At 42.0% G+C, this 25,154-nt stretch overlaps 4 protein-coding genes across 5 annotated transcripts in view; 2 read left to right on the top strand and 2 right to left on the bottom strand.

Moving 5' to 3' along the window:
• Positions 1 to 40: 40 nt before the first annotated feature.
• Positions 41 to 15,140, bottom strand: skic2 (SKI2 subunit of superkiller complex). Its single transcript, XM_086014089.1, has 29 exons — positions 14,889 to 15,140; positions 14,444 to 14,562; positions 14,231 to 14,352; positions 13,975 to 14,092; positions 13,732 to 13,846; positions 13,552 to 13,626; positions 13,241 to 13,294; positions 12,343 to 12,506; positions 11,987 to 12,142; positions 11,737 to 11,882; positions 10,609 to 10,755; positions 10,432 to 10,516; positions 10,217 to 10,323; positions 9,969 to 10,115; positions 9,784 to 9,880; positions 9,466 to 9,678; positions 8,265 to 8,375; positions 8,046 to 8,157; positions 7,846 to 7,964; positions 7,588 to 7,719; positions 6,585 to 6,722; positions 5,871 to 5,975; positions 5,637 to 5,772; positions 5,238 to 5,364; positions 4,944 to 5,154; positions 4,771 to 4,881; positions 3,338 to 3,556; positions 2,153 to 2,293; positions 41 to 1,575 (listed from the first exon to the last, which is right to left on the bottom strand). The coding sequence occupies exons 1-29, from the start codon at positions 14,899 to 14,901 to the stop codon at positions 1,375 to 1,377; spliced, it is 3,741 nt and encodes a 1,246-aa protein (XP_085870215.1). The 5' UTR covers positions 14,902 to 15,140; the 3' UTR covers positions 41 to 1,374.
• nelfe (negative elongation factor complex member E) lies at positions 15,097 to 18,220 on the top strand. Its single transcript, XM_086014097.1, has 11 exons — positions 15,097 to 15,198; positions 15,439 to 15,529; positions 15,697 to 15,766; positions 15,857 to 16,002; positions 16,097 to 16,171; positions 16,534 to 16,571; positions 16,672 to 17,015; positions 17,098 to 17,239; positions 17,336 to 17,390; positions 17,477 to 17,579; positions 17,661 to 18,220. The coding sequence occupies exons 2-11, from the start codon at positions 15,455 to 15,457 to the stop codon at positions 17,735 to 17,737; spliced, it is 1,125 nt and encodes a 374-aa protein (XP_085870223.1). The 5' UTR covers positions 15,097 to 15,198; positions 15,439 to 15,454; the 3' UTR covers positions 17,738 to 18,220.
• On the bottom strand, positions 18,210 to 22,310 carry LOC147132471 (uncharacterized). The gene is made up of 6 exons (XM_086014096.1): positions 22,157 to 22,310; positions 21,470 to 21,862; positions 20,705 to 20,913; positions 20,426 to 20,620; positions 19,752 to 19,931; positions 18,210 to 19,675 (listed from the first exon to the last, which is right to left on the bottom strand). The coding sequence occupies exons 3-6, from the start codon at positions 20,906 to 20,908 to the stop codon at positions 18,605 to 18,607; spliced, it is 1,650 nt and encodes a 549-aa protein (XP_085870222.1). The 5' UTR covers positions 20,909 to 20,913; positions 21,470 to 21,862; positions 22,157 to 22,310; the 3' UTR covers positions 18,210 to 18,604.
• Positions 21,833 to 25,154, top strand: part of ehmt2 (euchromatic histone-lysine N-methyltransferase 2) — a 16,317-nt gene continuing 12,995 nt past the window's right edge. For both annotated transcript variants that reach the window (XM_086014094.1, XM_086014093.1), the window contains exons 1-7: positions 21,833 to 21,873; positions 23,080 to 23,137; positions 23,217 to 23,366; positions 23,444 to 23,673; positions 23,881 to 23,947; positions 24,581 to 24,663; positions 25,013 to 25,133. In XM_086014094.1, coding sequence (XP_085870220.1) covers positions 21,847 to 21,873; positions 23,080 to 23,137; positions 23,217 to 23,366; positions 23,444 to 23,673; positions 23,881 to 23,947; positions 24,581 to 24,663; positions 25,013 to 25,133 — 736 coding nt within the window. In that variant the 5' untranslated portion in view covers positions 21,833 to 21,846. The remainder of the gene's footprint in view (positions 21,874 to 23,079; positions 23,138 to 23,216; positions 23,367 to 23,443; positions 23,674 to 23,880; positions 23,948 to 24,580; positions 24,664 to 25,012; positions 25,134 to 25,154) is intronic.

Genomic DNA, 25,154 nt, shown 5'->3' with positions numbered 1-25,154 from the left:
CCCCCCCCCCCCCCCGATCGTCTCTTAAATGATTTTCAGGGCATGTTCATCTTATTTTCAAAAACCTACACACACTTAAAATACAGCACATTTTATTACAGTACAATCATTTACATAAAGAAAATGTACAAATGCAAAAGTAAACATAATTTCGCAGCAGAGTTGGAGAGGGTGGTTTCCTCCAACAGTCCCAAAACACATTTTAGGTTCATTAAAGTCTCGAGTAGTGTCCATAGATGTGAATGTGAGTGTGACCTGGCCCAAGGTCAGTTGGGATAAACTCCAGCTCAGGCACACCGTTAGCATTTCCGACTACCAACTTTGAGGAACTACCACTCAAAAATAGACGATTACATAGATGGAAAAAATGAGCTTCCGACTATGCTTAGTCCGACTGTTTTTTTGTATTTAAGTTCGCCATCTATCGCCTACAAAATGGGCGTCCGTCATAGGCGGATAGACGGACCGGTCCGTCTCATAGGCGGAACACGAAGCTCTGGTAAATACCATGAAATAAAAGCTGGAATTCTTAATTTTTGTCTTATATTCATATTTTGATCTGAAACCCAAATGTCTTCAGTATACAACAAAAACAAATTAAACTTGCCGTTCCCATACTTTTGGAGTGGACTGTACTTTGATAGGCTGCACGGCGGTCGACTGGTTAGCTAGTCCGCCTCACAGTTCAGAGGTCGTGGGTTCGATCCCGGCTCTGGCCTCCCTGTGTGGAGTTTGCATGTTCTCCCCGTGCCTGCGTGGGTTTCCTCCGGGTACTCCGGTTTCCTCCCACATTCCAAAAACATGCATGGTAAGTTGATTGGATACTCTAAATTGCCCCTAGGTGTGATTGTGAGTGCGGATGTTTGTCTCTGTGTGCCCTGCGATTGGCTGGCAACCAATTCAGGGTGTCCCCCGCCTGCTGCCCGAAGACAGCTGGGATAGGCTCCGGCACGCCCCGCGACCCTTGTGAGGATAAACGGTATGGATAATGGATGGATGGATGGATGTACTTTGATAAATATTGGGAAGATTTTAATAAATCAGCGGGTATGTGAATCCTCGGTTGCCGAACCGAGAATATGCAATAGTCCATTGTACATAGTTAAAGTTTGAGCATCATGATTAATTCATTGCGGCTCCTTTTGGTGTGTGGGACTTGGCCACTGGGGGCAGTATAAAGTTGCGCAGACACAAACGAAGAAGAATTTCACCGCTACACTGACTCAGTAGGCTGCAGTAATATGAGTCTTTTTGATGCACCGTTTGTGCTCAAAACGCCGACGCTTAAAAATGTGTCTGCGTGTCTCGACGAAATAAACTGTACGGATTGACAGAAACTTTTTTTTTTTTTTTTTTAAAGCACGTGCCCATCTCTCAGTGGGTGTAGAGAGAGGCGGTGAAGACGATGTCTCTCCGGATGGCGAGGGAGGCCTTCTCCATCTTGCTCCCTAGCACCGAGTCTCCCACGATGCGGGCGGCCTGCCGCACCTCCTTCAGCACTTCGTCCAGACGCTGGATGCAGCGCACCACCGTGCCCTCCTGGACGTCCGTCAGCTGGGCGATCTCTGCGAACGGCTGCGAGGAATTGATAGGGTGATGCAATATGAGCGTGAGGAATGGAGGTGCAATAAGACCACAAAAATTGATTTTTTTTTTTTCAGTTTAAATAGACACAGGTGGGGTCGGAAACGCTACTAAATATAGGCTGAGTTGGTTGCTCGGCGTAGCCACAGGTCGTCATGGTAACGAGTCTGCATTTGCTTTGCGACAGAACGGGTCCCTATTTGTAAGCGTTAAATCAGACTGTTCTAATGATGCTCACATGCCATGAGGAATTTCTATCTTATTGTCCTCAAATGATTCATTTCTGAGCAACAGCATCTCTCATCCCTCACAGTTTCTGAGGAAATTACAATTGCAACTATTTTCTACAACAAACTAATTTAATTACACTGGGAGTGTTTTAGCATATTAGGTAAAACTACCACGCTGCCTCAAGATGTCATCAAACTACCTGAATTGATTGAACGGCAAAGAATAATAATGTATCAATTTTACCAAATGCATAAAATGACAAAGTATGTGGCTTTCCCAGTTTCCAGAAACAGAAATTCACAATTTTCTCCCAAATAAAATATAATCCAAAACTCACCATGCCTCTGGCCCAGCAGTACACCACCTCTGTAAGGCCAAACTTGAACTGGCCCACAAATTCTTCCGCTGTTTGTGGTAAGCCGCAATCCCTTTGTAACTCGCCTATACGCTGTGCAACTGACAACACACGATCAATACCCTGAGTGGAAAAGATAAATTAAAGGAAAAATGATGAGTCAACAAAAGGGGAGTACAAAAGGAAAGGTGTGGAAATCAAACACTCACTGGACACTTTTGTAGGCATCAAATTCAAAATTTAGGCTCATTTATAATGGGTGAGAGGGCTGTGCAATGAATCGAAAACAATTACGATTATTACACTCCACAATTACAAAATGGTCATAATTGTAAAAAAACTATTATTAATATTCATTTATATCCAACGCACTATGTTTGTTTACATACAAGGAAATCATACTTGAATTTATACATTTCCAGCTTTTTTCATTTTATAATAAATAATTTTATCAATTTGGTTTGGAACTTACATAGTGTTTCAAAGATGTATGTATTTGTCTTCATTTTTTTTTTTTTTACATTTAAACATTTCCTTGTTTTCTACCAAAAAATTAGTTTTTTGGTAGAAAACAAGGAAATGAAACCGTTTGAATAATCGTGATTTCAATTATTACCAAAATAATCATGATTCATATTTTTTTTCCATAATCGAGCAGCCCTAAATGGGTGATGCCAAAACGATAAAGCCCTAAAGCAATTACAACCACATTAACAAACATATTGTTCGAACAATATCATGTCTGTAAAGTCAGATTCAGTTTGATACAAATCTTCCATTGGATCAATAAATTATGCAAGTGTACCTAATGTAGCTTGGTGAGTGTACATGACTCACTCACCTCTACCTGCTGTGAGAGAGGCTGCATTTTAATTTTTTTTTTTTTTTTAAGAATCAACTTTGCTGCTTACCTGAGCACGATAACTAGATACAGAGAGGGGTCATGACTAATTTAAGACCCTATAAAGCACTTTCATGTACCTGGTTAAAGTCCAAATGCGTGGAAGCAGCAAAAGGTGTATTTTTTTCAAAACATGAGTGAATTAAATGGAAACAAGTGAAGCATGATGTTATGCATCATAGCTGAGATATAAGAATGAGTGAGTCATGCAAAGCGGAGGCAGTACACGCCGCCTGGTCAACATGGCATCACTATTTGCGCCTCACCTCCTGTAAAGTGTTGGTAATGTGCGGCTCGACTTGCGTGTTCTGCGTGAAGACCAAACAGGACAGCAGGGCGGCGCTCTCCTCGGGCGCCAGCGGGCTCAGCGCGTTCTCGAACAGCAGCTCGGTGAGCAGCAGCTCGTGGCTGCTGATCTGACAGGCCACGCGGCCTTTGAGCTGAACGGCGCCGCCGCTGTCCACGTACTGGAGCGACTGCAGCACCTGAGAAACACCGACGGGACGATACAGCGAGCTCATTCACTTGAGACTCAAAAAGTAAAATGACAACAAAAATGACAACACTACCTCTTCCTCCATGAAATTACAATTTGCTCCCTACTTTACAGTTTAGGAACTGATGGGAAGTCAACCCTCCAAATTTCTTGATAATAATATGTTCTATGTGCCTCAACTAGTCTAAACACGGCATTCTGATTAATATTGCGTTTTTAGAATAAGAGTTAATCCACCTGTTTTAAGCCATCTCAGGGGGCGGCCATTTTGTCACTTTCTGTTGACTGAAAATGACATCACAGTTGCTCAGGGCTCACGTAACGACCAATCACGGCTCACCTATTTTATGAAACTGAGCCATAATTGGTTGTTACTTACGCCCTGAGCAACTGTGATGTCATTGTCAGTCGACAGCAAGTGACAAAATGGCCGCCCCCTAGGATGGGTAAAAATGGCTGGATTTTAATGCTTAAAAAGGAAGTCAACCCAAACATTTTATTTGTCGAGAATATGTTCTATGCAGGCCCACTAGTTGAAACAAGGCATTCTGATTAATATTGCGTTTGTGAAATATAAGTTAAGTAGCAAAATCCTCCCGTTTTTAGCCATCTCAAGGGGCGGCCATTTTGTCATTTCTGGCGACTGAAAATGACAAAACAGTTGCTCTGAGCTCAAATAACAACCAATCATAGTTCAGCTTCAGAAAACAGATGAATTGCGATTGATTGTTAACTGAGCAACTGTGATGTCATTTTAGTCAACAGAAAAGACAAAATGGCCGCCCCCTGAGATGGCTAAAAACAGGTGGATTAACTCTCATTCCAAAAACGAAATATAAATCAGAATGCCTTGTTTCAACTAGTGGGCCTGCATAGCACATATTCTTGGAAAAAAAAAAGAAGTTTGGGGTGACTTCTCCTTTAATTCATATTCCACAAGCACAATATTAATCAAAGCTTAGACTAGTGAAGCTGGACAGAACATAATACTGTGAAAACATTTTTGGGGTTGACCCTTCAAAAACATTTTTTTTTAAAAACACTAAAATGCTGATTTCCACATTAAAGAAGAAATGTATGCAACAGATAAGTAGAAACAATCCACAGAATCTGTGCTATAGCAGCGCCACGGTAGGTGAACCGTGCTAAAACGGGATCTCAGTGAAAATTTACGAACTACGAAACTACGTCAAATAATCAAACCTTGATCCTCTGATGGTACTCGGGCAGCAGAGATAACGACTGATCGGAGACCAGGAAAAGCAGTTTGTCCAGCTCCTCTTGCACACTCATCCTCTCCTTAACCTTCGCAAACTGAAACACACGCACAACGATGACTTTGTTGCCATCAAAAACAGCCACACAGAAGGCCGCACCTGCTCTGTGAAAGTCGGCGAGTGGATGCAGTTGAATTCTCTCAGGCTGTCCTGCAGCACGCGGAGACGCATGGAGGCCTCCACCACGTCGACACTCTTCAACTGGAGGTCGTTGACTGGGTCGAGGGTGGCGACGCCGCCTGCCTTGGCCTCGGCCAACCGCAGGAGCTCCTGGGAGGCCGTGGAGATGGCTTGACCGGGCGGTTCGGCCCTGGTGGGTGAGATAGCATCGCTTTCGTCCGACCATACCCAGGCAAACGTTCACTTTCCTGAACAGGCGGCTGACTATCAAACCTGAATCGGGGCTGCTGTCTCTTCTGATAGTTGTCGATTATCCTGTCAGGAATCACTTTGAGCGTCTTCACTGTGATGCCGGTGATGTCCTGTAGCTTTAGCTTCTGCACTGTGTGGCTGCATGGGCCTGGACAAAAACACAGAGGTATCTCACTAACATTCATAATACATACTGTGACAGCAGAAAAAGGTCGTTAGAATTTTTCCAAGTCGTAATGATTCGGTCACTTGTTGCTCGGCAGAATTTGTGGAGCGTGACCATTTGTAACCGCCACAAAACGTACATTATTCATAATATTCAAATCAACTTCATCGCTATTCTGCATTCAATTTTAACGAGGCAAGAAAGAATCACAGCGCCATCTGCTGGTGCCCACAAATCTAATCCAACTGACCAACCTTCAGGGACGAAAAGCGTCGTGTTGTAGAGGTGAGGAAGAGCTCGGCTGTCACCGCTGTTCCCTTCTCCTTCCTCGTTACCTTTGTCGCAGATGATGAGCGCCGTGAAGGTGCGATTCGCAGAGTCACTGGAGACCTGGAGAGGAGAAGCGGACGTGGAGGCAATCAACCCCCCGAGACCCTGTTGGCATCCTGTGTTCCGAGCGTTTCAGCAGGGAACATTCAAAAAGCTACCTGCAGGATAACTCCCAGGGCGTTGAGATGCTGCTTGTTGTTCACCACCACAACTCGGCCTATAGACAGAGCTTTCAGCCCATTGACCGACTCCAGAATAGCAGTCTGGACCAAAAGATGGCAGGGAAGAGTGATGGTTGTATTAGCAGTAGTGTTGTCAAACGATTACATTTTTAAAACTAATTAATCGCAAAACTTTCCATAATTAATCGAGATTAATTATATTTTTCAACTACAATTTTTTTAACAAAGCTTGGAGCCGATATTTTCTTGGGTAAAATGTTGGAATCAATATGGAAAAAAATTAAAAGTATATTTTGATTCAATGACTGATCCTTGAATATGATTCTTTTCCTGTAAAATACAACAGTTGAACGATACACCAAAGACATACAACTAATATGGTATTTGAATTTGGCTTTGCAAAGTGCGCAAATTATTTTGGATTCCTACAATGAGCCCTCGGGTATCTTTGTAAGAGTAAAACTACATAAAAGTCCGTCTTTGCAACAGTGACTCTCCTCTAAGTTTGGCTGCACAGTGAGCAAAGGTCAGCTGCTACAGGAAGTAAATAAAACTGAGTTAACGGAGTTAATTTTTTTGTGTGTGTTATAAATTTTAAATTAATCTCCATACTTAATACTTTAACTTTGACTGCTCTAATTAGCAGTGCTGGAAATTAGGTTGTGTGGCTTCATTGTGTGTTTGGAGCACCTGGAGGATGTCTCTCGTGGTCTGTAGCTCTGTCACTGTGTGGTAGTACGGCAACAAATCAGAGAGCTGACCCTCGCTGGCCACGGCAGGCAGAGTGGACAACGTCGCCTTTAACTGGGTGATCCGCTTTTCATGTGCCTAGAATGACATGGAGCACGCTTATGCAGCAGCTGCTGTTGGCCACAGCTCACGCCCAGACATTCACACTCGCCAATATCGCACCCCATCCCATCAGGACCTACCAAAGGCAAATTGCAAATTCCTCATGTTCAAATTCAGTTACAATATGTTGTAAATAGGGGTAAAATATTCTAAAAAAATGATATAGTCTATTAGGGATGTCACGATATCCAAATGTCACGATACGATATCACGATATGAACCTCACGGTATGATAATTATCACGATATTGTGGGGAGGTTGGCGATATATTAAAAGCTCACGATATTATTTAAAAAAAAAAAAGATATAAAAAAAAAATAAAACATCTGAATATTCTGTTTTTGTCCATAATAACAGCATTCACAAATAAATAGATGGCCTACAATGACCCTAATATTGAGGCACTTACTTGCCAATACACACGCACGCTGTGAATCGGGTCAATTTGTGGAAGAACACAAATGTGTTATATTCACCTTTGTCTGGCAATTAGCGTGGGTCTTGAACAGCTATCTGTTCATGATAGGAGGCAAAAAAATTGCATCAAATGAAACTGCACTAATAAACTAACCACTAGAGGGTGCTGGAACTGCACAAGTAGACAACAACTTGGGCTTTTAAATAGATTTGCTGCTATTAATATCGTGACGACACCACGACGATATATTGTGGCAATTTTAATATCGCGATATCATGATATTGTGACACCCCAACTTTCTTTATATCAAATTTTCACCTCTGGAACATATCTCCTGCAATAAACGGGGGTTCTCTGTATCGACAGGTGAATCAAGTCAACGTTTTGGGCCGAACATTTCAATCTGTTTCGTTGTGTCGCTACCTGAGTATCTCTGTGGCTTTCAGAGAAGCTCCTCCTCATCATGTCCGTCACGTGGAGAGCCTCGACTCGGAGTAAGTTGAGGATCATGGTGTAAGTCAGTCTGAATTGCGAGTGAAGCGTGGTGGGCTTACCCTGGAGATGCGACGTCGAAACAAAAAAGATGAAAGAAAGTCTTTCCGAAATCTCGGATTCCTTTGATTGTCATCAACAGCCCTACGTGAAATACTCGCTGAACCAGGATGCTCTCCTAAGCCTCACCAGCATCATGACGTGCAGATCAGACATCTCATGAACGCCAGCTTTACAGAGAATGATGACCGTGCCTGTGGCATCTAGACCCCTCCTGCCTGCTCTGCCTGCCATCTGAATATATTCACCTAAAAAGAGGTGAAAATGTCAAAACACCTATTCGTGTGCCAGCTAAGATGGAGCGCTTTAACAATCATCACCCAGCATACCAGGTAACAGATTCCTGAAGCCTGTTCCATCGTGTTTTCGGATGCTGTCGAATACCACAGTCCTGGCGGGCATGTTTACTCCCATCGCAAACGTCTCGGTTGCGAACAGCACCTAAAGCAATAATTAAAAGTCATTTTGGCATGTACCGGTAGTATAAAAAACAACAACAACAAAAACACCAAATAATTAGGATTAAATGTTGAACATGTAAGACTAACCTTTACGAGACCTCTTGAAAAGAGCATTTCAATAACCTCCTTCAATATGGGCAGGATTCCACTATGATGGACTGCTACTCCTCTCTTCAACAGGTCCCTCATGAGCACAATCTGAACAAGATATTTTTTTCATTTGTTATTGTTAAAACAGTATTCAAGTAAATATGAAGTTTTCCCTTAAAAAGATTAAACAACTGTCACAAAATCATTAGCATTCCAGAAAGATATATCCTTATTATCAGCTAATGTATGTTTAGCTAGCTTCACTTCTATAACACAAGTTAAAGAGAACATACTGTACATAATTTAATAAAGCAACTAAGGAAATGTTTTTTAAACAGCATGTTATAAGTTATTAAAGAGGAAGTCAACCCAAACATTTTATATACAATAATATGTATGCGCCCACAATACAATAATTGCATTTGTGGAATACGAATTAAGCAGTAAAATCCACGTGTTTTTATCCGGCTCAGAGGGCGGCCATTTTGCTACTTTGTGTCAACTGAAAATGGCATCACAGTTGCTCGGGGCTCAGGTAACGACCAATCACGGCTCACCTGTTTTCAGAACTGAGCTATGATTGGTTGTTACCTGAACCCTGAGCAACTGTGACGTCATTTTCAGTCGACAGCAAGTGACAAAATGGCCGCCCCCTGAGATGGATAAAAACGTGTGGATTTCGCTGCTTAATTCAAATACTACAAACACAATATATATCAGAATATCAAACTTAGACTAATGGGGTTGCATAGAACATATTATTGTAAAGAATGTTTTGGGTTTGACTGTGTTGATTTCATTTAGAGCAACACATAAAGAGCTACATTTTTTCCTAACTAGCATAGTGATTACCGCTTATGCCTCACAGCTCTGAGGTTCAAGGGTCAGATTTTGGCCAGCTTCACTCTGTTATCATGTTCTGCCTGTGTTTGTGTGGGTTTTCTGTAAATACTCTGCCCCCACCCCCACCCCCCAACACACACACACACACACACACATACATGTTTCTTAGGTTAACTGAAGACTAAATGGTTCACAGGTATGAATGATTGTCTGTCTCAATGCGTCTTGCAATCAAATTGTGACCAGTGCAAGGTGTGCCCTTCCTCTCACCCAAACTCAGCTGTGACAAGCTCTAGCTCAGCCACCTTAGAAAATAGATGAACGCAGAGGTTGTGTGAAATAACGTCCTCGCTACCTGAGGCAGCTGTCTGTCTCCCCCTCGGAGGCGACTCAGGCTCTTTTGGAAGAACGAGTGGATCTCGGCCTTCTCGATGGAGGTGGTCATGTCCATGGAGTCAAGCGAACGGGCGTTTTCGTCACAGCGCGTGCGTGAGAAGGTGAACGCCACCACGGGAGTCTGCTGCCGGTGGGACAGGAAGTGCAAAAGGGTGAGCCACACCGCTCGGTCCTAAAATGGAGACAAGGGTATAAATATGAGGAAAAAAGAACAAATAAACACACCATAAGAGCAAGTCCAACTTTCTCAATGTTGCAGGCAGAGAGAAATAATTACTTGACTAGCTGTGGTGTACTGGGATGTACTTTTTGTGCCAAAAGATTGGGCAAATTTGCTGGTGCGCTCCTTCTTGGCATCCACAGCTGCGTAGTAGCTGAAAATGCAACATAGTCTTTACTTGAAACAATTTTTTTGCTCAGTACTTCTTTGAGGTCCACTCATAAAAAGACAAAAGGCGGTACCCTTTGGTAAGGAAGTTCCCTGTCGCATCCAACAGTAAGAACATCTCTTTCTGGGTCTTTGTGTTGTTTCCAGTGTACAAATAATGCTCCAAAGGCACGGGCCTCTTGAGTGTGCTGATCACATAAATGTGCTTCTTCTTAATGCGTCTGGAAAGTTCGACAGTAGAAATGTCACATTTATCCAACTCGAGGTGCTTTCGGTATTTTGCCCAAACTATTCAAAGTCACTGCGAACGTGAAGCACCTACCCGATCCACTCGCTGAACTCCAGAGCGTTTGGCACTGTGGCACTCAGGAGAATGATGCTTACGTGATCAGGCAACATGATGAGAACCTCTTCCCACACCACGCCTCTCTGTGCATGTCAAGAAAAAAAAAAAAAAAAAAGAGAAAAACAGGTGCTAATGAATTGGATTATTTTTTAAATGGGAACCTCGGGGAGTGGTCGCATAAATCTCCTGACCTCTGCATCATTAATATAGTGGACCTCATCAAATATAACCCACTCCAAGTCTCTGATGACCTCTGAACCGTTGTAAAGCATCGACCTGAAAGTGAAGAGAAACATCTCAGTTTTCCGGTCGTAAAAAAAAAAAAAAGGAAAAAAAATACTTGAAATTATTACCACAAAAACGAATACCTGAGGATCTCAGTGGTCATAATGAGACATGAAGACTCAGGACTGAGCTGGACATCACCTGTGAGGAGACCCACATCCCCAAAAGTGGTCTTGAAGTCTCTGAACTTCTGATTGGACAAAGCCTTGATCGGGGAAGTGTAAATGGTCCTATCATAACATAAAATGTACACATGAATAAATATCCATCATTGCCCTAATTAGGGCTACAGGTGAGCTCACTTTTTTTTGAAAGACATAAAGAAATAAAACAGTAAAACATTTGACTACATTTGTTTGATCAATTAATCAATCGTTATTAACAGGACATTTCTTTCTGTAGGCTTTGAATATCTGTTTCAACAACAGTGTTTTATTCAATCTGCATTTGTGCAACATGAGTTAAAGTGGAAGTTGACGCAAACATTTTTTTTTTCAAGAATATGCTCTATGCAAGCCCACTAGTTGTAACAGGGCATTCTGATAAATATTGCGTTTGAGGAATAAGTGTTAATCCACTCGTTTTTAGCCATCTCTGGGGGCGGCCATTTTGTCTTCTGTCGAATGAAAATGACTTCACAACTGGTCACAACGACCAATCACGGCTCAGATTCAGAAAACAGGTCAGCCGTGATTGGTCGTTGTGAGCAGTTGTGATGTCATTTTCAGTTGACAGAAGACATAATGGCCGCCCACAGAGATGGCTTAAAACGAGTGCATTTTGCTGCTTAACTTGTATTCCACAAACGCAAAATTAATCAGAATGCCGTGTTTCAACTAGAGGGCCTGCTGGGAACAGCAGGGTTGACTTCCGCTGAAATTGTCCATCTCAAGGGGCGGCCATTTTGCCATTTGCAATCGACTGAAAATGACATGACAGTTGCTCATGGCTCAGGTGAGCCGTGATTGGTTGACAAAATGGCCGCCCCCTGAGAGACTAAAAACATGTGCCAGTAGGTGCATGAAGTGACAGTATTTCATTTCTTTTTTTATTTTGGTGTCCCCTAGCGGTTATGACAAGAACATGTGCACATTAACAACTCCATTGTTGCATACTTCAACTCGATTTCCTCTTCTTTTAAAGAAATGAAGCAGCTGTTTCACACAAGACAAGACTGTGATGTGAATTTTACCTTATCTGCCAATACAGACCTTGTCATGTGTTTTTGCGAGAGGGCGATGGCGTATTCAGCCACTACTGTTTTGCCAGCCGACGTGTGCGCCGCTACAAACACAGAGTCATGGGCCTCCAGTCGTAATATGGCTTGTTTCTGGAATACATCCAGTTCAAACGGCCACTACAGGGGCAGAGGAAGGTGCAAAAATACCATTACGGTCAAGGCAAATAAAAGAGGAGCACGAAGTCGCTGTTTGGCATGTCCGAGAAATAGCACAGCAGTACCTTAAAAGCCGGATGAGGAATACGTTTGTGAAAATCCGCACAGGGTGAACTTATGTCAACTGGAATGGCCCATTTCTTTGTTTCTTCCGGCTTCTCATTCGGGTTTGAGTTTCTGTCTTTTCCCTTGCTGATGCGAGAGGAGGACGACACAGCATCCTGATAGCAGAGAGTGCAAGACAACAAATAGCATATTATACATTTTTATGGGGAGTAATGAATTAACTATTTTTTACCATACAACAATTTTTTTTAATGCAAAACCTATTGCAGTTGCTACAACCATCTCAATTAAAATACTGGACTCAGAGACAAAGGAAAACAAAGTGAAGATATCGTTAATCTTTTAAATACAGTACTTTGATGCCCAGGTCTTCAAGGCTGTTTGTCCTTGGAAGTTTGGCGGCCTCTTTTTGTCCTTGGCCTTCCTCCTTTGCTTCTGCCTCAGCCTCCAAGTCGGTGACATCATCAGAGGTCGACAGCAGCGACATGAGGTTGACCTCGAGTTTTGATACTTTAGCTTCTACAAGATGCACATTTGAAATAAAGCAAAAGTCACTAGACATGACTTGCTTGCATCTTGCAAGATGCAGTTAAAATAGCAATAAAATGCAAATATGCTGTTTCTGGGTTGTTTGAAACGTTGAGGCAGCGAAATCTGACTGGTGAATTAGTACATAATCTTCTAACAGTGCAATTGCATTTTTTTTTTTTTTAGTGCTGTCAAACGATTACATTTTTAAAACTAATTAATCGCAAACATTTCCATAATTAATTGCGATGAATCATATTTTTCAACAACAATTTTTCAGCAAAATTTGGAACCGATATTTACTGGAGTAAAATGTTGGAATTAATATGGAAAAAAATAAAAAGTATATTTAGATTCAAAGACTGTTTGAATAGCTTTTTTTGATCCCTGAATATGATTCTTTTCTTGTAAAATACAACTGTTGAACGATAAAGTCCATCTTTGTGACATTGACTTTCCTCTAAGTTTGGCTACAAAGTGAGCATCCTGTGTAAATTCAGTATCTATAAAGTGTTTTGACTGAAAATAGCACACTCAAATTCTGTCTGTTAGGAAATAACAACTGGTTACAACTGGTAATGGCTAAGCTAGTAGCCATTAAAATGTATGGCAATTTCTGGAGGAGAATGGCATTGGTGTGAATCCTCCTGTATCAGAACCAACACAATTAAATGAATCAAAAAGTACCTTGACCAACATACGCAAGCCAAGGCATGTCGACAAACCTCTGTCAGTGAAGTCCATTCCAGATTTAAAACCAGGAGGAACTTGTAGCAAATCTGTCGGTGAGAAAGTAAAAAATGTAAATAACAGCTATCTTGCAATTACACTATAGTTTGATTTGTTTTGATTTAACTTTGCCAGTAAGAAATAACGGAAAGACGATGAGTCTGTTCCAGTTTTTTTGTTATACTAATGTTGTTACATTAATATTTGGTCCATATTTTCTTGTAAACTGGGGGCCAAATTCAGAATAGTTTGAATTCCAAATAGCCACTGTTTTTTGACATTGGTGGAAAACAACATTAAAGCTCACCATTCTCAAAGTCTATGTCCTGCTCCAACTCCGACTTATTCTTGATTTGCTCTAGAGTAAGTTCATCCATACCCCCTATCGAGAAGCAAAGGTGGGAGGAGGGATTGCGGTAAATGCACTTGCAGATATTGCAGGTTTGTCCTCATTTAGAAAAAAAACAACGGAATGCATTTATTTTACCAGGCAGGAAGGGATAGTTTGTGTTGCTTCCTCTAAGGCTCTCGGAAGGCGGTCCGGGTTTGCGTTGTAATGACAGCGAGTTCTTTGACGAAAGGCCTGTGTTCTCCAATGAAACCTAAACATAAATAATACAAATAATAGCCTCGTATGGACTTCACAAATAGCATAGCCCGCAAAAATTATAATCCACAGAATTTCCTTCCTAGTATTAACATAACAGTACAATGGGAGGAGTGGGAATACCTCTGTGAAATCCAGCAGCATCCCTGTAGTTGGATCTCTGATGACAGAGAGGCCAGAATTGAGTGGAGATGAAGTGCAGTTGAGCAGGGAGTCGACATTCACGTTTCTTTGTGTCACTCTGGAAGAGGCAACAACATAGCTGATCTTTAAATATTGATTTCTTATATACCTTTTATTCCATATATAATTTATTGCGAAGTCCAAATAAGCCCAAAATATTTGATGCAGAAATTACTTTTTCGTTAGGAATACGCACGTGAGAAACTTTTGGAAGGCAAAGTCTGTGTCGTGTAAAGGAAGCCAGCCGGGATCCTGCAAAAACTGTTTCTCTACTTCAGCCTCCAGGCTCAGGCTGGTGGGGGGAAGCCCGTTGGGGAGCTGATGAGAGAAATGTATGACATGATGGTACACTAGCTGAAGAAACCTGTTGAGTTGGCAATGACCCTTCAGACCCACCACCAATACTGACCGTGCCCTGCGGAGGGAAAGGCAAGTCCGGGGAGGGATGTGTGATGAGTTCAAACCTGCCAGAGCATCCCATCTCCAGCAAGGACAGAGGAAGGTCCATAGGGCCTGGAGGGGGCACATCTACAGAGAGGCAGAAGTAAACAAACACACGCTAGTACAGACACAAGCAGGAAGATGCTTCCTTGCAACGAAATAATATCGGGAAAATACTTTTGAAAGGAAGCACTTAATAGACTCAACAATTATTAACATTAATTCATAATTTAGTTGTGTTAACGGCAAAAGCGATGCTGCTAAATAAAGCAATGACTGAAGCTGTATTCCAAATCAGCTCATCATACACAAGTAACAGAAGCGAGGTGCTTTATAATAAAGCACGATTACTGTCCAACTTTTGGCTGTGTGATAGAACTGGTGGGACTTTTAGCAAAACGTGTTAAACTTACTTATTCTGTCCATAATCGCTATCAATGGTGCTGAGTTGTCGCATTTAGTTGCCTCGGAAGTAACTTGCTTGGCAAACGGAAGTGGCTTGAAAACAAAGGCAAATATGACTTAAAAGTACGACTAAAAGTACGAGTCAAACGAATAGAATATCAATGAAACGTATCTTATGTTCTAAATAATATACTATTCAACGGTCACATACAAAACTGCTATGATTTCGTGATTTTCTTTTCTTTTCTTTCTGAAAGACTGTCGCGTCTACGTCATATTTACGCGACTGTTTTTGTTCGACGCTCTTGTATGAATTTGGTGAGTAGACGGTTCACCTTTTTGCAGATACAGTACATTCTGTTAAGTGTTTGCAAAGACCTCGTGAGGACAGTAAAACAGGAGAATTATTTACTTTTGAAAGACAGTTAGTTACGTACATTCATAGGTTTGAGCAGTGCGTTTGGATTTATGGCCAAGTTTTTATGTCTTCTGGCTTGATGGATTGTTGTCGATTACCGCGCATTTGAATGATAATCATTTTGTTTTTCGTTTGTGTAGTGAAGCCACTTCCATCATGGTTGTGTTTCCATCTTCGCTAACGGAGGAAGAAGAGGCTTTGCAAAAGAAGTATGCGAAGCTCAAGAAAAAGGTAAAGCGGAATCACATCTTGTTTATACCAACACTTGATGTTTTCTATGAATAATTGCAAGGTGGATTTTTAATCACCTCTCTTGTTATGTGATGTTTTTCATTTTGGAAACCTGTCTATACGCCAACTGATGATCCTCACTTTATTAATTGTCCATTGCGTCTCAGAAAAAGGCACTGCTCGCTCTTAAGAAGCAGAATACAACCAACCAGACAAACCCGAGTGGATTAAAACGGAGTAAGTGAGTTTTAATCAGTGGCACTGTGCCACCTTTACTAAGTACAAATTGAGTAGCTTCTTTGTTTTTCATGCGTGACTTGATCACAGCACTGTCAGACCAGCCTGTTGTTGACACGGCGACAGCAACTGAGCAAGCAAAGATGTTGATCAAGTCAGGGGCGATCAGCGCCATCAAGTCGGAGAACAAGAACTCTGGTTTTAAACGCTCTCGTATGCTGGAGATTAAATTAAAGGTAAAATATTGTCCTTCTATTTGCATCGCTGCATCAACCTTTTGCCTGTTTGTTGTGTTACATTTTCCTCTTCATATATCTTTACATATAACAGGACCCCGAAAAGGGCCCAGTTCCAGCTTTCTTACCTTTCCAAAGGAGCGTTTCTACAGATGAAGAGCAACCCGAGGTAATAATCAGTGTGTTAAGCATTTGTGGAAATTGTAAGGACACCCTCTTAACATGCAATTTGTCTTGAAGAAGAAAATATTTATGTGTCAGTGCTGCACATGATTGCAATTCCTGATACACACACATTTGTATGAGTGTATATTCAGACGCAAAATGTTTATACTGTGTGTGTGGCAGGTGTCACTACAATTTTTAAATGATATGTTTTCAAAAATGTGATTAATTTAATACAAGTTTTACTTCTGGTTGAAGTTGACAACCCTTTTTGAGTCAAATCGATTATTGACTGATGTTCTATGATATACAGGAGGTTCTGTTATTTACTATGGCTTTGACTTATTTCTTGTGTGTTACTTCTAGTCTGGAAGGAGGTCCCACAGGAAGTCCCTGTATGAGAGGTAGCATCCCAGCTTCTTGTGTAAAAAAAAAAAAAAAAAGTGAAACTGTGTTCCATCCCATTTTGTTGGTGTAAAATATTCCCCCTGCATTTTCCCACAGCTTTGTCAGTTCAAGCGACAGATACCGCGATGAAGACGACGGGGGAGGAATGCCCTCCAGCCGAGAGATGGACAGAGACCGGGATCGAGAGCGAGACAGAGAACGAGAGAGGGAGCGTGATCGCGACAGGGAGCGTGATCGTGACAGGGACCGAGAACGTGACCGTGTGCAGGATAGAGACCGAGAACGGGAGAGGGACCGAGAACGGGACAGGGATCGAGAGCGTGATAGGACGAGAGAGCGGGATAGAGAAAAGGACAGGGAGAGAGACCGGAGCAGAGACCGGAGCAGTGAGATGGATCGGGACCGTGAGGCGGACAAAGAGCGTGATGGCGCATTTAGACGTGAGTAACCGTTCTGTTGATTGTGTCCTGTTGAAAAATTGCTTTATCACTTGATTTGTAAACCGGTCCCTTCCTTTATCAGGGTCGGACTCATATCCCGAGCGCAGAGTGAGAAAAGGCAACACGGTGTATGTTTATGGCTCGGGGCTCTCTGAGGACAGCATGCGCTCAGCTTTCTCTCAACACGGCAACATCATTGACCTCTCCATGGACAACCCGCGCAAGTAAGGAAACAATACATGTTTATGTCGTCGTCAAATGCTTTTATTATTTGTGCATTTTTTTGGGGTGTTTTTCACCGTTACTGTTTTGATTTGTAGTTGTGCATTTATCACATTTGAGAAGATGGAGTCTGCAGACCAGGCAGTAGCTGAGGTTGGTAGATGAACGCATTACAGTACAATCATCTATTGTTTCAGGAAAGAGCCTAATTCTAATTTCCAATTTGTTACTCACCCTAGCTGAATGGAAGCACGGTGGGAGACATTCACATCAAAGTCAGCATTGCCAGGAAGCAACCCATGTTGGATGCGGCCACCGGCAAGTCTGTGTGGGCTTCTCTGGGTAAACACTCACTCGTTCAACTTTTGTTTACATCTGCATCGACATCTTTTTGATCTGCATATTTGCCTCCCTCATTTACAGCTGTGCACAACAGCACTAAAGGCTCTTACAGGGACAAGAGGAACCAGGTCGTGTACAGTGAAGATTTTCTGGAATGAACCAAGTGGCTATTATTCATTTGGTTTCTATTTTTATCTTTAACCTTTTCATCATTACGGATGGATGATGAATTAGATTATTTTTCATCTCTTGTTTGTTTTTTGTCAAAAACATTAACATCCATACATTTGTGTTGAGCTTCTTTTGTCAAGGGGAAGTCCAAAAAAATATCTAGCGTGTTTTGTGGTTATATTATATTGGTCATCTTCAATGATCACCTGATCTCGCACCATGTGATATTTTTTTGAACAACCGTGATGTCATTTTCAACTGACAGCAAGTAACAAAATGGCCGCCCCCTGAGATAGGTAAAAACAGGTAGATTTTTCTACTTAACTCATATCCCACAAACACAATCAGAATGCCGTGTTGAGACTAGTGAGGCTGCATAGAACATATTGTTGTCAAAACTTTTTTTTGGGTTGACTTTAAATGGTAAACTTAAAAATGTGCAGGAAATAAACACGAAAGCAGACCTCAAACATTTATTTCTTTGAGCGGTAATTACCAGAGGTCCAAGTCATTGATGCTTCCAAGGAATCATAAATTGAACAAACTGTATATTTAAGGCCTCACAACAGGCATCGTACAACAGGTGTGAACAGACTTAGGTTTGCAAAGTTTCCTCTGAATGCCGTTTACATCGAATACAATATTTACAGTCATTAAAACCAACTTTTTTTTTTCACTGCAAAAAAATATTTTCTAAAAATAAATGTAGTTGTTACCACAAAAGACATCCTGACACTACGTATACAAAATGATAAAATCAGTTCTTAAGACTAAAATTACACACATATCAAAGGCCCCCGCAGCTAAACTACATTTACGTGATTAAACCGGTTTAGCCTTAAATTCTTTGGTTTTTAAGATGCTTGCTCGGTAACCGGACATTCTTGCGCTTCTTCTCGTATCCTCCCGAGCGATCTCTCTCGCTCCTCCTGCTCGTGGAGGGAATTCTGCACTGTCGTTTTGCCGTGCTGCTCCTTCAGGTGGCGCCGTAAGGCGGGCTTGTGGGCGAAGCGGGCGTGGCAGTACGCGCAGCGGTGCGGGCGCTCGCCGCTGTGGAGGTTCATGTGGTCGATGAGCGTGGACCTCTGGGTGAAGCCCTTGGAGCACAAGGGGCACTGGTGGGGTTTGCCGTTGCCCCGGTGCAAGGCCATGTGTCGGTTCAGGTTGTACGAGTGGTGGAACTGCTTGTCGCAGAAGGGGCAGGAGTAAACCTGGTGGGCGGAGCAGTAGTGCATGGCGAGGGCGTGCGTCGAGGGGCACGTCACGCCGCAGTGCTCGCAGATGACGGGCCCGGTTACGCTGGATGTGGAGCCCACCACGGCGACGGACTCGTCCCCTCCCTCGCTCGTACCCCCGTTCAACCCGCAACTCCCCTCGCCGGCATTGCCGGACTCGTCCACTGCAAAATGAGTCAAACTATTAGCGGCCAGCGGCAAGGGCTTTTCCCCTTGAGTGTCGTCTAAACTTAAGTCCAATCGCGGGAGGTCAACTGAGAAAAAACTTCCCGGCTTGAGCCCTTCGCCGAAGTCCATCCCAAAGCCGCCGGCTGTCCCTGCGAGGTACCACAAATCTTGGGAGGCCGATCGAGGAGATTTTTTCTCCTGAGACAACACCAACCGCCTCCTCTTGAAACCCCTCCCCACTGCTCTCCCTCGGCCTCGGCTAGGTTCAGGTAACCTATGTCTCAAAGATCGCAGTCCTTCCCTTGAGAAGCCGTCCGCGCCTGGACCTTGAGCTGTTGCATTCAAGTCGTAATCTCCGCGCTCTCCGCCCACCTCCCCGTCTCCAGCAGGCGAACGGGCACCTTTATGCTCATCAACGGGAACTCCGGCGTCTTCCCCCTTGACACTGTTTTGCTCTTCGTCAGAGATGTAAACTTGGAAAACGTCACAGTGGGAGTCTCCTCCCTGGTCTGATGCGTTATCCTGCGCCCCAAATTAGAGAGTTGTAGTGAATCATACTGCTTGGTGAAACATGGCTGGCGAGCGGGAACACACAGACCTTCACGCCTGTTTTTTCCATCAAAGCACCGTGCTGACTGCTGTCCTGTGTGCTGTTCTCTTCCACCAAGTGGATTTCAGGGCTACGCATGGGGGAAGGTCGGCTGCCTGGCGGGGATGCGATGGAATGAATGCTGCCGCTGACAATCACGGGCTGAGGCGGTCTCTCCTCTGTAGTTATCTGCAAAAGGTGGAAAAGAAAATAGATTGAAGAGATCCCATGAATTTTCAACTACAAAATGAACGTTTGCAAAGAGAGGTGATTCATGACACCGGGTTCCGGATCAACTGTCCTTCAAAATTATTGGATTATTTTCTCTCTGACATGTTGATTTCAGCTTTAACCTTTGACCCATTAAAAAAAAAAAATCAATGGGGTCCCTTGCTTTGCGATAGATTGGATCGTTGATCCGCTAGGTCGCTCATCTTCTGTTGGACATCATTCAGAATCAATATAGTGCTTGCATGTAGAGAAATAATCCTATATAGCATGAATGTCCCTACAGAAAACTATAAGAGTACAACTATTGCTTTTTCAGGTAGCACTAACATGCTTAACTGTTATGCAGGAATACTTTACTGTATAATAAAATTATCCATCCATTTTCTATTAGCTGAACTAAAACAATGGTAGTGTTTTCTGTCTTTTAGGAAAAACACATTTGACTGACTAACCTTCAGTGGATTGGGGTTTTTCAGCTGCATGTATTTCTTCAGAGCATCCCTGCAGCGCTCTACAATATATTCCATCTGCAGGTAACTTGCGGCAGTCAAGTAGTTGACTATCTCCTCTGGTTTAAATTGTAGAACACCGGTGTAGCAGGACTGTAGCAGATCACACATGACTGAAGAGCTGTGCAGCATTGACAGCTGGACATTTGTGGGAAAGAGAGCGTTGTTTATCACTGGACAACAGACACAATGGCATTGTGTGTATCGCCATTCTTTATCTACCTGAAGCTTCAAGGAAGGGTTGAGGAGGAACTGGTCTCTCAAGAAGGGCGAGCAAGCAGCAAGAACTACCTTGTGTCCCCTGAATGTTTGGTTGTTGCTTGTCAATATGGTGACATCACAAAAATGCTGGCGAGACCTCAAAGAATTCATGTGTTTGAGGGTCATGTCCCCATGGCCGGGCAGGCGGAAACACAGCATCTCCATTATGTCTGAGGACATAAAGCATTTAGGTGTCACATTTGCAGATGACAGCACGTTTAGGCATCTTCCTGGCCCTGCGTGTTATATTAGATTGAAACATGCAAATTTAACTTAAGAACAATATAGACAGGGCACAATAATTAGTTGATATCTTGTACTCAAGTACGTATTATTTCAACACCAAAAGGAATAGCAAATAAGAGTGCAGTACTATGGCATTTAAGATGTAGCTAGTATAAAATATAAGCAGAGAAACAAATTGTGCAGCTCAAGAATGATGACCTAACAATCTTTGCAAAAAAAAAAACAACCTCTAATTTCAATAATTCGGCAGTAATGAAAAGTCACCTCAATTCATTGACTCCAAAACCATGAATCGTTATGATAAACAACAAAGAGGATGATAAATGAAATTGATTATTATTTTCCTCTTCAGCTAATCCACGCAGCCCAAATAGCAGCTAGCGTTAGCAAACAGGTTAGCTTGCTGGCATCTGACCACTCACGTACAATCAAAACATCCTCACTTATTCTGTTGCAATACTTAACTTTGAATGCACTCACCTCCCCCTTGTATTCCGTCGAGTGTACCAAACCGATTTTGCAAAAGCTGTCTGTTTTCACCCGACCGGCGCTGATTTGTTCAGTTACAGTCTTCCTTCTTTCCTTTCGCAGCTTGCTACTCCAGCCAGTGTGTTTACTTTACGACCTCTCGGGATGAAAAGCATCCCGTGACAACAGCAGTAAAACAGCGTTATCGGAAAACTGGACTGACTTTGAGTCGGTTATATCGTTCGCCTTACGCTTCGGTCCTCTTTAAACATGAGGGTGCATACTGATTTCCGATCAGTGGGTTTTAAATCGATAACGTACCGGAGGCGGGGCTTGGCACGTGACGTAGGCACGTTCATATTCACTTACGTCGACGCTCATTGGGAAACATGTCGGCATCCGAGCCTGCGACAAAGGTAGCAAAGAAAACACAATACGCCAGTAAATAAGATCCAGACATTTGAAAACATTGTCATACATCGCAAAATATGACGCTTAAAGCGTTGGGGTGTCAGAATATGGCAGTGTTTTAAGTGTTGCTCACAGGGGCTGTTTGCTTCCAAGTTGTGCTAAACTGCTAGCAATTGTGATTGTTAGCTAGTAACAATGCTGTTTTTAACATGACTGTACCACGATATATGCGATTCCGTTTATCTCTGATAATTGTTTGTCTTTTTTGTCGAGACCGTGGTCGCTTACCTGTAAGTTAATTCATCCAATACTGTTGCATGGATTTGAATTCGTCCAGGCTTTTGGCTGTTCGACATGAAACGTGGCCCAACTGTACATTTTACATTGTTGTGCATTATAGTTTTAGTTGGCTTTTAGTAGCATCACAGTTAAAGAACTGTGGTGCTTTTGTGAACTATTGCTTAAGTTGAGTCCTTTTGTTTTGCTCTATTTGAATGAATGGGTTGCTTTACTGATGGCGGCATTTGACGTAAACACCGAGACGGCCAGCCATTGGTTGAAATACAAAACTAAACGCAAATATGTTTGTGCACGTTTCATGACTGAACTTTCATTGATCACTTTTGTCACTGTAGGGATAAGAATTCTCCACTTTGCATATCTTCACCTTCTTAAAATAATGGATTAAGTCATATTTTGGCAACAAATATTTGTTTGCCTAGATCATCTCACTATGATTTCCACCTCTGCTAAAATCAGCTAAATCCTAAAAAGATCATTCAATTCTAGCCCTGAAATCAAATTATTAATCAGTGTTTCGCAAGTACATGTTAACCCATTAGGGCACGATTTACAATAACACCCAAAGGTGTTACAACAAACTCTTGGTTTGAGGGTGTACATAGTTATGTAACCATGTTTCTGTACGTTTTATATATTTCTCCTTGAGAGATTTCAGTTTGTTTTTCGAATGAGTTGTACAAGTTATGGGTCACGTTAAAGGTGAAAAAAGTTTTTAAGTGATTTATCTTGGTCTTTTTTTTTCAAAATATATGCATCACATAAACCTGGCATTTAATCAAGGGTGTGTGGACCTTTTATGTTCACTGTAGGTATTAATACGCACACATTACAACAAAACAATAAATGTCATCAGGAATAGAACATTACGGTATATACATTTATGTTTTGCATATTGTCTTATTTCCCAGGAGTCTTTAGAAGGAAATATCTCAGAGTCTATAGCTGGTCCAAGTCAAGTCAAGCAGGGTATGTATTAGTTTATTTTCTATGTGCAAGCGGTAAATACATACCATATTTGTTTCAAAAAATGACCTTTTCCTTTCAGATAATGCTGATGTCACCATGGATGCCGTTGCCAGAAAAACAGAACCAGCAGGTGGTGTAACACAGGTGTTGAGTTCTCAGCAGCCTGGAAAGGATGCACCCAAAGATGGAGAGGATGGAGCCTCCTCCCCACTTAACAAACCACCTCCTGGTGATGTTTATCTTCTAAATGTCCACAATTTTCTTTACTAACATCCCTTTGTGCTAAATCCGACTTCTCCCTTACAGGGTATGCAGCCAAATCCATCCCTTTGACCTCCTCCTCCTTGTTGTCCTCATCTGCTTCTACGTCTATGACGCTGTCCCCAGGACGAGCAAAGATGAGTGTTTCTGGGCCTATTAGTAGTAAACCTGTCCTGCCATCTGCACTTCCATCTTGCTCCTCTCCATCTACCTTATTGGAACCACCCAAAATCCATCGGGCACGTAAAACAATGACCCGGCTACCACCAATGCAGGTAAATCTGCTTTATGTAAGTGTTATAGGAAATAAAGAGAGGGCCTGCGTTTACGACAGAGTTCCATTCCTTATACAGTACAACCGTAACCTATCGTATGTTGGTACTGTATGTTGGTGATGAAATATAATTAGACCCACTGATTTCATATGTGGAGTATTACTATATCTCATTACTATTTTTGTAACTAACTACTTTATTATACAGAGGAGCCAAATTGACACACCTACTGCGCCCGTGACTCCATCAGGGTCATCCTCTGACACTGAAACTGGTGAGCATCTTTAATCATTTGGAAATGTTGCAAAGGTTATTCTGTTTTGAGATTTGCACATCCGTATTTATATATTGATGGCTAAAATGGACGGGAAATGTATTTCTAAAACACAATCAATTCTAGGACCCTACTTATTTAAATTGAGAATGTTTTTTTTTCCCTATTGGCATTATTAGAAATATTAAGTGTCACAATCATGAAACCTCTATACAATGTTTTTTTATATATTGTGTGTCCAAGTGTAAAAAGAAGTTTACTGCTGTTTATACTCAGATCTTAAAAGCATAAATCGTCTTCTAACACTGCTCACATTGCAACATAAATTCTATTCTTATTTAGCTATTGTCGGTTTGTTGTCACTTTTTCTGTATTATACTTAGCAGCCCGGTGGGAACACATGCTCCACTTTTGCCATTTTTTACAGTCATCCTCACACTTTTCCTCTTTGGCATCACTGGTGCCCTTCCGTTCAAACTTTCAAGCCTGAAAATATTGGTTAAATTCAAACTGTACTACTTCAGGAGCATTTGAATGTAGCGGTCCCACTGTATTTTTAATGTGTCAGGAAGTGTTTGTGTTGCTGTGTCATTGTGAAAATGACTAATAAAAGTTATATTCCTTTCTTGACAGTTGCAAAAAAAAGAAAACTTGGCGTTTTATCTGACAGCTCCCTTGAGAAGTCCGAGAACCTTTCTGATAATACACCAAAAACGGTAAGTCGAAGATGGAAAGTGACTTACAAAAAATTGTCAAAGACTTCAGTGGTGGACATGGGTCGCTTTTCACAGATCTTAGATACTACTCTTGTGTAGTTTGGGGCTGTTAGGCTTTGAATTGTTCACCATTTTGTCTTTTGTTCTCTGACACTCGATCAAATTCTGGCATCAGTTTTATGGACATATTTTTGGGCATGTCCTTTTTTTTATATATACAAAGGTCACAGGCCAGACTTTATATCTCAGGCAAGGATTTAAAATTCAACAGATGTCTTATGAGAATTTTGACGTGAATGCAACATCACAGACATTGAAACCGCCTTATCAAATTATACATTCTTCTCAGGAATCGGCTTCTGAATCTCAACAAGGCACACTGATTCAGAGCAAGTCTCTCGAGTTTCCATGGAAACAGGCGGATCAGGTGAAAGATAGAATCAGCTCTGATGTGCTGGAGACAGTTGGAGGTGAGTGACATAAGCGTAGTC

Source organism: Filicampus tigris, chromosome 18 (assembly GCF_054856515.1).
Source record: "Filicampus tigris isolate MCC_2025a chromosome 18, RoL_Ftig_1.0, whole genome shotgun sequence".
Lineage (NCBI taxonomy): Eukaryota > Metazoa > Chordata > Actinopteri > Syngnathiformes > Syngnathidae > Filicampus > Filicampus tigris.
The sequence above is the reverse complement of the archived record's forward strand: the minus strand, read 5'-3'. Positions and strand labels throughout refer to the sequence as shown.

Bases quoted from the DNA above. Each gene is read 5' to 3' on its own strand.
- nelfe (XM_086014097.1), top strand. From the start codon at position 15,455: ATGGTTGTGTTTCCATCTTCGCTAACGGAGGAAGAAGAGGCTTTGCAA. The intron at 16,172-16,533 runs GTAATAATCAGT...TGTTACTTCTAG, and splicing joins CAGATGAAGAGCAACCCGAG to TCTGGAAGGAGGTCCCACAG. The intron at 17,016-17,097 runs GTGAGTAACCGT...TTCCTTTATCAG, and splicing joins GCGTGATGGCGCATTTAGAC to GGTCGGACTCATATCCCGAG.
- skic2 (XM_086014089.1), bottom strand. The intron at 12,143-12,342 runs GTACTGTATTTA...CTCTGCTATCAG, and splicing joins TTGAAGACCTGGGCATCAAA to GATGCTGTGTCGTCCTCCTC. The intron at 4,882-4,943 runs GTGCGGCCTTCT...CGTGTGTTTCAG, and splicing joins CGCCGACTTTCACAGAGCAG to TTTGCGAAGGTTAAGGAGAG.
- LOC147132471 (XM_086014096.1), bottom strand. From the start codon at position 20,908: ATGGAGATGCTGTGTTTCCGCCTGCCCGGCCATGGGGACATGACCCTC. The intron at 19,932-20,425 runs GTTAGTCAGTCA...CACCTTTTGCAG, and splicing joins AAAACCCCAATCCACTGAAG to ATAACTACAGAGGAGAGACC. The intron at 19,676-19,751 runs GTCTGTGTGTTC...TTTGGGGCGCAG, and splicing joins TGGAAAAAACAGGCGTGAAG to GATAACGCATCAGACCAGGG.